The sequence below is a fragment of the Carcharhinus amblyrhynchos genome, chromosome 11 (genome assembly GCF_965287045.1).
Source record: "Carcharhinus amblyrhynchos chromosome 11, sCarAmb.v2.hapA, whole genome shotgun sequence".
Taxonomy (NCBI): Eukaryota; Metazoa; Chordata; class Chondrichthyes; order Carcharhiniformes; family Carcharhinidae; genus Carcharhinus; species Carcharhinus amblyrhynchos.
In genome coordinates this window covers 23,469,322-23,480,731 of record NC_137334.1, presented here as the reverse complement: position 1 = coordinate 23,480,731, position 11,410 = coordinate 23,469,322, and the positions used below count along the sequence as shown (strand labels likewise).

Below are 11,410 nucleotides of genomic sequence, written 5' to 3'. Positions count from 1 at the left end.
AGCTGCACCGGGCCAAGTGAGAAACCAGCAAACTGTGTTGATGTTTTCCTGTACGTGACTGGGAACTGGGAACCGCGTCCCACAGACCGCAGAGGGGCAGATAGACAGACTCCGTGGATTAGATATCGGGGAGAGTTGGCCACTGCACTGTCATGGAATTGGGCAGTGTAAACACACAGCTCCCAGCATACCAGAGAAAACTGATGCCCACACAATGACAACGCAAGCAGAAATTCCCAACTGTATACGATCTTCACTACATGTCTATAAGACAGCTTCCATTTACCAAATTCTGTCATTGCAACACCCGATTTAACCCATTTAAAATAAATTCATGATAAATACTCGTGACTGGAAATTCTTGTCTGTTCTTTGTATTGGGTGATTTAGGGGAGGCGATGGCCCAGTGGTATTATCGCTAGATTATTAATTCAGAAACTCTGATAATGTTCTGGGGACCCGGGTTCAAATCCCGCCACAGCAGATGGTGGAATTTGAATTCAATAAAAAATATCTGGAATTGAGAATCTACTGGTGACTGGGAAACCGTTGTCAATTGTTGGAAAAACTCATCTGGTTCACTAATGTCCTTTAGGGAAGGAAATCTGCGGTGTTATCCGGTCTGGCCTACATGTGACTCCAGAGGAACAGCAACGTGGTTGACTCTGAACAGCCCCCTTAAACGACCAAGTGAGACACTCAGTTCAAGGGCTACAAGGGATGGGCAATAAATGATGGCCCAGCCAGCGACACCTGTATCCCAGAAATGAATAAATTAAACTACCCAAGTTAGAGTTACAAAATGGTACTCATATAGAACTTGGCTTGGACAAGGCAATGAATAGGACACAGTAACCTGGGGATGTTAGAACCACGAAGAGTGCAATGGATGGAGTGATGAGAATGCTGTAAGGATTAGAAATCACAATTAGGAAAAACCGGGACCTTTAAGGGCATAAGGCTATAAGATATAGGAGCAGATTTAGGCCACTTGGCCCATCGATTCTGCTCCACCATTCTATCATGGCTGATAAATTTCTCAACTCCACTCTCCTGCCATTTCCCCATGACCTTTGATCCCCTTGCCAATCAAGAGCCTATCTATCCCTGTCTCAAACACACTCAATGACCTGGCCTCCTCTGAGACAATGAGTTCCACAGATTCACCACCCTTCAGCTGAAGAAATTGATCCTCATCTCAGTTCTAAAGGGTTGTCTGAGCTGTGCCCTCGGATCCTAGTCTTTCTCACTAATGGAAACATCATGCCCATATCCACACTATCCAGGCCTTTCGGTACCCTGTAAGTTTCAATGAGATCCTCCATCATCCTTCTAACCTCCACTGAGGACCCCGAGTCCTCAGACACTCCTCATACATCAAGCTTTTCATTCCCGGGAGTTACTCTGGAGAGAAAAAGATTATTTAACCGGAACTTTTTAAGATTATGAGAAGTTCTGAAAAGGTGAATAAAGAGAGACAATTTCCTTTAAGTGAAGAGTCAAGGGGCCATAAAACTGTCATTGAGAGAATGAGATGAAAGATGAGGAGATTCTTATTTATGTAGAGTTAACAAAACTCACCCTGCTTTACCACATGACACGGATAAGCCACTGAGAATAGCGCACTGAGAGGAAAAAAGGATAAAAAATATATTCTTTATCCAGAATACAGGGATATGGAGAGACAGAAATGTACTGGAGTTAGCTCTGTCCTAGCACAGGCATGATGGGTACAATGGCCTCATGCGGTGCTGCAGGAGGACTCTGCATTTTTCTCCCTTGTTACAAGGGGCTGGAGTGAACATTGGGGATTGTGTCTGTGCACCCCAGTGTAAATATTTGGGGTAAGCCCCCCTCCCCTGGCTCGCCTCATGTTCATTTCCCAGCTAATGGGAGCCCATTGCTCTGGGCCAGGCTGGACGGTGGACTTGGGAAGGGAAAGTGTTTGGGGGAGGGGAGATGTCAGTTGGCACAAGGGACCCGGATATCAGGTATGCCCCTCCACTGGCAGACTGGTGAGTCCTTCCTGATGTGGAGATGCCGGCGAACCAAATAAACCAGTTGTTGTGAGACTTTAACCTGATGTTGTGAGACTTCTCAGAGTCCTTCCTGGCCAGGCTACAGAATGGATAAGGTTTCCCTTGCTGCTTGTTAAATCAGAATGGAGTGGGAAGGGGCCTCCAATGGGGGTTAATCACCCACTTACTGCTCCACCTCTGGACAGACCTCTCTTGTGTCCATAAATTCATACCAGGGGTGGGCATTCCACTGAAGGCATGGCATTCCATTCCATTGCTGTACCCTCTGGATCCTGCCCGCTGCCAGCCCACCCTTGTTTAATCTGAGCACAGACATGAATCCAGTGAAAACTGGAACTTTCCCCCAGATCACTCACAGCCAAATCCCAGATATTATTTTCCAATTGCTGGAAACTCCAGGGCAATCCAGGAAGGCTGGCAACTGACTGCGATGTGATAATTCACCAAGGGATATTCACACAGTGCCTTCAGCTCAGAGAAATTCCCAAAGTGCTGCATCCCGACATTATCAAAGCAAATCAGATCCTAATGTGAGGTCAGACGGACAAAAGCTCAACCACTTTGTGGATAAGATTTTGATGGGTATAGATAGGATGAATGCAAGCTTTTTCCACTGAGGCAAGGGGGGAAAAGAAACTCGAGGACATGCGTTAAGGGTGAAAGGAGAAAAGTTTAAAGGGAATATTAGGGGGGGCTTCTTCACACAGAGAGTGGTGGGAATGTGGAATGAGCTGCCGGATAACGTGGTAAATGCGGGGTCACTTTTAACATTTCAGAAAAACTTGGACGGGTTCATGGATGAGAGGGGTGTGGAGGGATATGGCCCAAGTGCAGGTCAGTGGGACAAGGCAAAAAATGGTTTGGCACAGACAAGAAGGGCCAAAAGGCCTATTTCTGAGCTGTAATTTTCTATGGTTCCATGGTTCAAAGAGATTGATTAGAAGGGGAATTGTAAAAGAGAGAGGGAAAGATTTTTAGTGAGAGTTTCAGAGCCTAGGATTCAGGTATCTGAGGGCACAGTCACGGAGGTGGGGTGATTCGAACCAGGGATGTCCAAGAGTTGAGAGTTAGCGTTGCATCGAGACCTCGGAGTGTCGTGGAACTGCAGGAAGAGGATGAAACCCGGAGATGAATCTGAATCAAGGAAAAAGGATTAAAATTTGAGGCATTTCCTAATGGAAGTGATGTCGGTCAGAGAGCACCAGCGGGGAGCGGGATTCCGCATGAGGTCAAGTTTATGGATCGAAGGCAGAATGTGGGACAACAGCCAGGAGCGAGTTGGAACAGTCAATTCTCGGCTGAATAGCGGCAGGAATCAGAGTTTGAGATGAGCCCAAGCAGGGGTGAATTCGGGAAAAGTTAGGCAGATGGGAAAAGGCGGTTTTAGTGATGGGACAAAGATGTGGTCAGAAAGTCACCTCAGTGCGTCACACCAGGCGACTGAGAGAGACTTTTGTACAAATCACAGATGGTCATTTCCTCTCCTCTCTCAGTTCATTATTTCGTATTTGGAGGACGAATCTCTGATCTCACCAAATCTAAACAGGGTGATGATTTTGGGAGGAAGTTGTGCCCATTTTGCAGCCACTTGGCAGAAGCTGCCCCTGCCCAGGATCAGCGCACTGAGTCAATATGAGTCAGTGTTTGAATGTGGTGAAGGTGAGGATATAAAGACTGAACGCTGGAAGGAAAAGGCAGAGCGAGAGAGAGAAGCAGCTCCTTTACTCTTCGTAAGCAGCCAGCTGATCAGACAAGAGACAGAATGAAATCCTTACTCCTCACCATTGCCGCAGTGCAGATCCTCCAGTGCTCAGGTAGGTACTGGAGAGAGACAGAGAAAGACCTCATAAAGCAACACCTTCTTGTCAATGAGACTCACTGACTGAGATGTCACCAATGTGTTTGAAAGAATTGACTGGAGAATGCTGGAGTGTTTGGTACAACTTTCCTTTTCTGTCTCTACAGGAATCCCCAGCCCTAAGGATGCTCTGAGAGTGTCAGTTGGAAAGCTGAATGAAATCACCACCATCCCCAATCTGTGTGGGATAACGCGGAGAAGAGTGAAGGATGTAAGTGTGTCCAGCTCTCAGTGCGTTTCACTGTCTAAAGTCTACAAGAATATTGCAGGGTGCAGTTAGACACTGATTATTAAACAGGAGCAGAATATTCTATTGCTCTCACACTGATGGGTGAATCAGCCCAGGGTAAGAACACGAGATACACTCAGACACTAATGACCTGTTTTCCTCTCATTAGATTAATCGCACAGGAAAATTGTCGTACAACGTGGATTTAACATTCTCTGTGAAAGAAACTGTCTGCTCCAAGAATTCCGGACTGGAATTTGATGATCCCAGCTGTCACTTCCGTCCCAAAAAGTCCGCAGTAAGTTCACATTTATAAAATCATGAGGGGCATGGACAAGGTGAATATCCAAGCCTTTTCCCCAGGATAAGGGTATTCCAAAACTGGACAGCAAAGGTTTAAGGTGAGAGGGGAATAATTTAAGAGGGACCTGAGGAATAACTTCTTCACGCAGAGGGTGGTGCGTGTGTGGAATGAGCTGCCAGACGTGATGGTAGAGGTGGGTACAATGACAACATTTCAAATATATTTGGACAGGTGCATGGAAGAGAAAGATTTAGAGGGATATGGGCCAAATGCAGACAAATGGGACTAGTTCAGTTTAGGAAACCTGGTCGGCATGGATGGGTTGGGCTGAAGGGTCTGTTTCCATGCTGTATATCTCTATGGCTCGATGACTGTAGTTAGATTGTCACATTGAAACACTTGTGTGTACGGAGTTATATCAGAGAAATTTCCTGTATGAATACTGCTGTTATAAATGGCTCAGAGTATCAGGGTAGGTGTGTCTTAACACAATCACACTGAGGATTATGTAGGACTGTGTGTAGCACTGGCCACATCATTAAGGAAGGACATTCTGCCCTGGTTGCTCTGTGATGAGGGATCTGATTTGAGGGAATTGTCCTGTGAGGAGTGATTGAGGAAACACAGCCTGAGTTTGCTGGAGCCTGGAAGAATGAAATGTGATCCATTAGAAATATATCAAATTACTGAGGGCTTTGAGAAGGTGACACTATTACATCCAGCTGGAGAATCTAGAAGACAGGGTCACAGTCTCAGAATAAGGGGCATTCTATTGTAAAGAGTTGAGGAGAAACTTCTTCACTGAAAGTCTTGTGAATGTTTGGAATTCTTTCCCTCAGACAGCAGTGGATGATTAGTCATTGAGTATCTCCAAGACACAGATAGATTTTTGGACACTAAGGGAGTTTCGGGATATGGGATGGGGGGAGAAAGTGAGTTGAGATTGAAGATCACTCCTGATTGGACTGAATGGTGGAGCAGGAATGAGCGAATGAGAGACCCACGCAGGATCCTGATTTGCATCTTCCTCTGTAATCATTCAATAATGGAAGAGAATTGTGCTTTATTTTCACAGGAGAAAGGTTGGTGTAAAAGCCGTGTGAAATATTTTGCTGATGAGGTGCTGGATGTTGATGTGGAGTGCCGAGGTTTGGAGACAGTCGACAGCCACAGTGATTCATTCGAGTCGAGAGAAGACAGTATTGAGGTAATGTCACCATTCTACACATCAGGACAATGGCATTTCCAACATTGTGATTATTGAGAAGATTTCTCATTGGCTCACTGTGCTAAATATTGAAATATTAATATTTTAATACAGGTTGAAACCAAACCAAAGGAGACATCGATCGAGGAATCTCCCAATGTGAGTATAAATTGGGAAATCTGTTTGAGTATTTTCCTGTTGATCAGAATTGTTAACAGACACATTATCAACAAAAACCATTCTGACCATTGAAATGTGAATATTTTATTACAGATAAGAAGCCAATCAGTAGAATCATCGCTGGAGGACTCTCCCAGTGTGAGTATAATCTGGGATTTTATGTCAGATGATTATCAAACAAGAATCTGTTGCAACTTTGATCTTTTTCTATATTATTTACAAGATGCCTCATTAATTCCCATTTCTGTCCCTATAAATGTGAATATTTTATTACAGGTAAGAAGCCAATCAGTAGAATCATCACTGGAGGAATCTCCCAATGTGAGTATAAATTGGGAAATCTGTTTGAATATTTTCCTGTTGATCAGAATTGTTAACAGACACATTATCAACAAAAACCATTCTGACCATCTGTGAGACATTGCTAGGATGCAGAGCTGGGCCGAAAAGTGGCAGATGGAGTTTAACCCTGATAAGTGTGAGGTGATTCATTTTTGTAGGACAAACTTGAATGCAGATTATAGGGTCAACAGCAGGGTTTTAAGGAATGTGGAGGAACAGAAAGATCTTGAGGTTCATATCCACAGATCTCTGAAAGTTGCCACTCAAGTGGATAGAGCCGTGAAGAAGGTTTATAGTGTGTTAGTGTTTATTAACAGGGGGTTTGAGTTTAAGAGCCGTGGGGTTATGCTGTAACTATACCGGATGTTGGTGAGACCACATTTGGAAAATTGTGTTCAGTTCTGGTCACCTCACTATAAGAAGGATGTGGAAGCATTGGAGAGAATGCAGAGGAGATTTACCAGGATGCTGCCTGGTTTGGAGGGTAGGTCTTATGAGGAAAGATTGAGGGAGCTAGGGCTTTTCTCTTTGGAGCAGAGGAGGATGAGAGGCGACTTCATAGAGGTTTATAAGATGATGAGAGGGATTGATAGATTGGACGTGCGGAGATTATTTCCTCGGATGGATGTAGCTGTTACTAGGGGGCATAACTATAAGGTTCTTGGTGGGAGATATAGGAGGGATGTCCGGAGGTAGATTCTTTACTCAGAGAGTGGTTGGGGTGTGGAATAGACTGCCTGCTATGATAGTGGAATCGGAAACTTTAGGAACTTTCAAGAGGTTATTGGATAGGCACATGGAGAACACCAGAATGGTAGAGTGGGGATAACTTGATCTTGGGATTGGACGTAGCACAGCACAACATTGAGGGGCAAAGGGCCTGTATTATGTTGTACTGTTTCTATGTTCCTATGTTTCGATGACCATTGAAATGTAAATATTTTATTACAGGTAAGAAGACAATCAGTAGAATCATCACTGGAGGACTCTCCCAGTGTGAGTATAATCTGGGATTTTGTATCCGAGTATTTTCCTGTTAATCAGAATCATCAACAGAAACATTTGAAATCTGGGATGTAAGGGTGTGGGAATGGAGTGTGAGATAATCATTTATTTCAATCTGAGATCCTGGGGGAGGGGAGTCTGAGACTCGGACACAAATCCAGAGAATGAAACTGTCCTTCCTGACTATAAAGGCAGCTGATTATTCCGAGGAATGGACAGGTACAAACAGTAGCATTGAGAGAACAATGTCTCTGACACTCTCAGTAATGCCAGTAAATTAGACAGTAATGCCTACTTCCTCTTGGAGGGGAACTGCAGATTCAGCTCAATAAATCCCAATCGAGGGAGAATCTCAGTCTCTGTGAGTTTATCCATCGAGCCCACAGCCCCACTGTCCCAGAGCTGGATTGATTATAGCTGTGGTGGAGAACAGGAGGTGTTTGCTGAGGAATTCTCCACTCCATCACTCACTCACTCCATCCCAACTCCGAAACTGAAAGTGTTCCCACTTCCTCATTTAAAACATTTGTCTGGAAATGATTCAAAAAATCAAAATTATTGACAAAATGTGAAACATTGAAATGTGAATATTTTATTACAGGTAAGAAGACAATCAGTAGAATCATCGCTGGAGGACTCTCCCAGTGTGAGTATAATCTGGGATTTTGTATCCGAGTATTTTCCTGTTAATCAGAATCATCAACAGAAACATTTGAAATCTGGGATGTAAGGGTGTGGGAATGGAGTGTGAGATAATCTTTTATTTCAATCTGAGATCCTGGGGGAGGGGAGTCTGAGACTCGGACACAAATCCAGAGAATGAAACTGTCCTTCCTGACTATAAAGGCAGCTGATTATTCCGAGGAATGGACAGGTACAAACAGAAGCATTGAGAGAACAATGTCTCTGACACTCTCACCAATTATAGACAGTAATGCGGCTCCCTCCTGGAGGGGAACTGCAGATTCAGCTCAATAAATCCCAATCGAGGGAGAATCTCAGTCTCTGTGAGTTTATCCATCGAGCCCACAGCCCCACTGTCCCAGAGCTGGATTGATTATAGCTGTGGTGGAGAACAGGAGGTGTTTGCTGAGGAATTCTCCACTGCATCACTCACTCACTCCATCCCAACTCCAAAATGTCCCAAGTTAATAATTCCTTATTTAACATTTAACTCTTTGATTTGGAAGTAGTTTTTTTCCATATTATTTACAAGATGTCTCATTAATTCCCATTTCTGTCCCTATAAATGTGAATATCTTATTCCAGGTAAGAAGCCATTCAGTAGAATCATCGCTGGAGGACTCTCCCAGTGTGAGTATAATCTGGGATTTTGTGTCAGATGATGATCAAACAACAAGAATCTGTTGAAATTTCTCTCCAGCTTCCTCTGACTCAAGTCAGGAACTTATTGAATTAAATGTCCATCCAGAGACATGGGGAGCGGAGATTCTGATTCTCAATTGCTGCTGGATTCTTCTAGTATGGTCAGCGGATTCTTGGATTGAGGTCATGTGGATGGTTCTTGTTTCCTGAATTTTGAATATTCTAGAATCAGAGAGAACCCCCTCCCCTGAAAACGATCATGATAACAGGGGAGATATAACTATGGACATCCTGAGGGCTGCACCTTTCACGTTCCCCTCAGTGAATGGATAATAATTTGGTTAGGATGTTTGGCCCTTCAAATTGCCCCTTAGTGTCACTGCATCAATAGGTTATATACGTGGGGTTATGGGGATAGGGCCTGGGTGGGATTGCTGTCAGTACAGGCTCGATGGGCACAACGGTCACCTTCTGCACTGGAGGGATTCTATGATTCTTATTGCTGGTTTCTGTAACAAAGTTAACTCAATAAATCCCAAACGAGGGAGAATCTCAGTCTCTGTGAGTTTATCCATCGAGCCCACAGCCCCACTGTCCCAGAGCTGGATTGATTATAGCTGTGGTGGAGAACAGGAGGTGTTTGCTGAGGGATTCTCCACTCCATCACTCACTCACTCCATCCCAACTCCGAAACTGAAAATGTTCCCACTTCCTCATTTAAAACATTTGTCTGGAAATGATTCAAAAAATCAAAATTATTGACAAAATGTGAAACATTGAAATGTGAATATTTTATTACAGGTAAGAAGACAATCAGTAGAATCATCGCTGGAGGACTCTCCCAGTGTGAGTATAATCTGGGATTTTGTATCCGAGTATTTTCCTGTTAATCAGAATCATCAACAGAAACATTTGAAATCTGGGATGTAAGGGTGTGGGAATGGAGTGTGAGATAATCTTTTATTTCAATCTGAGATCCTGGGGGAGGGGAGTCTGAGACTCGGACACAAATCCAGAGAATGAAACTGTCCTTCCTGACTATAAAGGCAGCTGATTATTCCGAGGAATGGACAGGTACAAACAGTAGCATTGAGAGAACAATGTCTCTGACACTCTCACCAATTATAGACAGTAATGCTGCTCCCTCCTGGAGGGGAACTGCAGATTCAGCTCAATAAATCCCAATCGAGGGAGAATCTCAGTCTCTGTGAGTTTATCCATCGAGCCCACAGCCCCGCTGTCCCAGAGCTGGATTGATTATAGCTGTGGTGGAGAACAGGAGGTGTTTGCTGAGGGATTCTCCACTGCATCACTCACTCACTCCATCCCAACTCCAAAATGTCCCAAGTTAATAATTCCTTATTTAACATTTAACTCTTTGATTTGGAAGTATTTTTTCTATATTATTTACAAGATGTCTCATTAATTCCCATTTCTGTCCCTATAAATGTGAATATTTTATTACAGGAAAGAAGCCATTCAGTAGAATCATCGCTGGAGGACTCTCCCAGTGTGAGTATAATCTGGGATTTTGTGTCAGATGATGATCAAACAACAAGAATCTGTTGAAATTTCTCTCCAGCTTCATTGAGTCGGATCCTGCTCGGAGTTTTGATTTAGTTAAATGTATTTTGAGAACAATGGTTCTGTGGGAAGCCTCGCTACCTGTGGGTTCGAGGCTCTGGGTTTCAGTCCCACCCTGGGAATTGTTGGTGACGGAAGGTGTGTTTATAATGCGGCCAAACTGGTCGCTCCCATCCTTTAAGTCCTCCCAATAACCCCCCACCCTCTCCCGATGGCAGCGGGGGTGAGAGTGGGAGCATTCCCTGGACAGTCACACTGCAGAATACAATGGTAAACCACTACAGTGACTGGTCCAGTAGAATGATGGAGCAATCCAATGGGAATCCATGGTCACCAACGTCCTGTTGGGGCCGGATACCTGGAGGAGGGTGTTAGAGTCTTGGAATTGATGGAATTCAAATTCCCTCATTGATGGTGTTTAATAAGCAGTGAAATCTTTGAGTTAAAGACCATTCTAATGCTCAATATTGGTTCTAAACAGATCAATGGAAATCTTTTCACACAGGTGAGAAGCAAGTCAGCAGAAAGATGGCACAGTGTGTCTGTAGAGGTGAGTAGAAACTGGGACTTTGTGTGGGGGAATTGTCTCTGGATCAGCAACAATAAAACATTGAGTTCAGATTGAAGTCAGTCCATCTGAAAATGACCATTCTGCTGATTGTGTTGATTGCAGGAACACAGTGATGATTCAAGCTTCTCACACTGACCCTGAATGAAACGTCTGAAAGAACCAGCTTGGTGTCAACACAAGAAGACCTCATTCCCATTGAAGAAGATGTTCTCAATTGTCCTTTACTCCTTCGTGTACAAGGGCGGCGGGGCAGGGGAGGGTGGGGTGGGGCGGGGGGTGGTTGGGGGGAGCTGTGGGGCGAGGGGTCCTGGGGTTCCTGACTGTACATTTCACTGTAACTGGGAGAGTTTGTAAATGTCCTGTCCTTTGCTGTGCATTGTTGTTGTATTCTGCGGATCATAATAAAAGTGTAAGGAGAATATTTCCTGATGTTGTTCCAGATGTTGCTGCTGTTTTCACCAACTGGTTGGGAGTTCAGACAAACTCCAGCCTGTAAATAACATAGAACACAGGTTTCAAACGGATGGGATCATTCAGAACAAACATTTAATTTAGTGAGGAAGTGAGAGTCCCAAATACACTGCAGCAAGGCTCTGTCATTGGCTCACAGAATTACAGAGTACTATCGTGGAGAAGAGGCCCTTCAGCCCATCGAGTCTGCACCGATGCACGAAAGACCCTGACCTGCCCACCTAATCTACTTGTCAGCACTTGTCCCATAGCCCTGAATGTTACGATGTGCCAAGTGCTCATCCAGGTACTTTT

General features: G+C 44.2%; 1 protein-coding gene across 1 annotated transcript; it reads left to right on the top strand.

The window, feature by feature from the left end:
- Positions 1 to 3,674: 3,674 nt before the first annotated feature.
- Positions 3,675 to 10,780, top strand: LOC145349676 (secreted phosphoprotein 24-like). Its single transcript, XM_080198204.1, has 9 exons — positions 3,675 to 3,853; positions 4,005 to 4,108; positions 4,296 to 4,424; positions 5,506 to 5,637; positions 5,752 to 5,796; positions 5,911 to 5,955; positions 6,094 to 6,138; positions 8,434 to 8,478; positions 10,748 to 10,780. The coding sequence occupies exons 1-9, from the start codon at positions 3,802 to 3,804 to the stop codon at positions 10,778 to 10,780; spliced, it is 630 nt and encodes a 209-aa protein (XP_080054330.1). The 5' UTR covers positions 3,675 to 3,801.
- Positions 10,781 to 11,410: the final 630 nt, after the last annotated feature.

Bases quoted from the DNA above. Each gene is read 5' to 3' on its own strand.
- LOC145349676 (XM_080198204.1), top strand. From the start codon at position 3,802: ATGAAATCCTTACTCCTCACCATTGCCGCAGTGCAGATCCTCCAGTGC. The intron at 4,109-4,295 runs GTAAGTGTGTCC...TCCTCTCATTAG, and splicing joins CGCGGAGAAGAGTGAAGGAT to ATTAATCGCACAGGAAAATT. The intron at 5,638-5,751 runs GTAATGTCACCA...ATTTTAATACAG, and splicing joins CGAGAGAAGACAGTATTGAG to GTTGAAACCAAACCAAAGGA.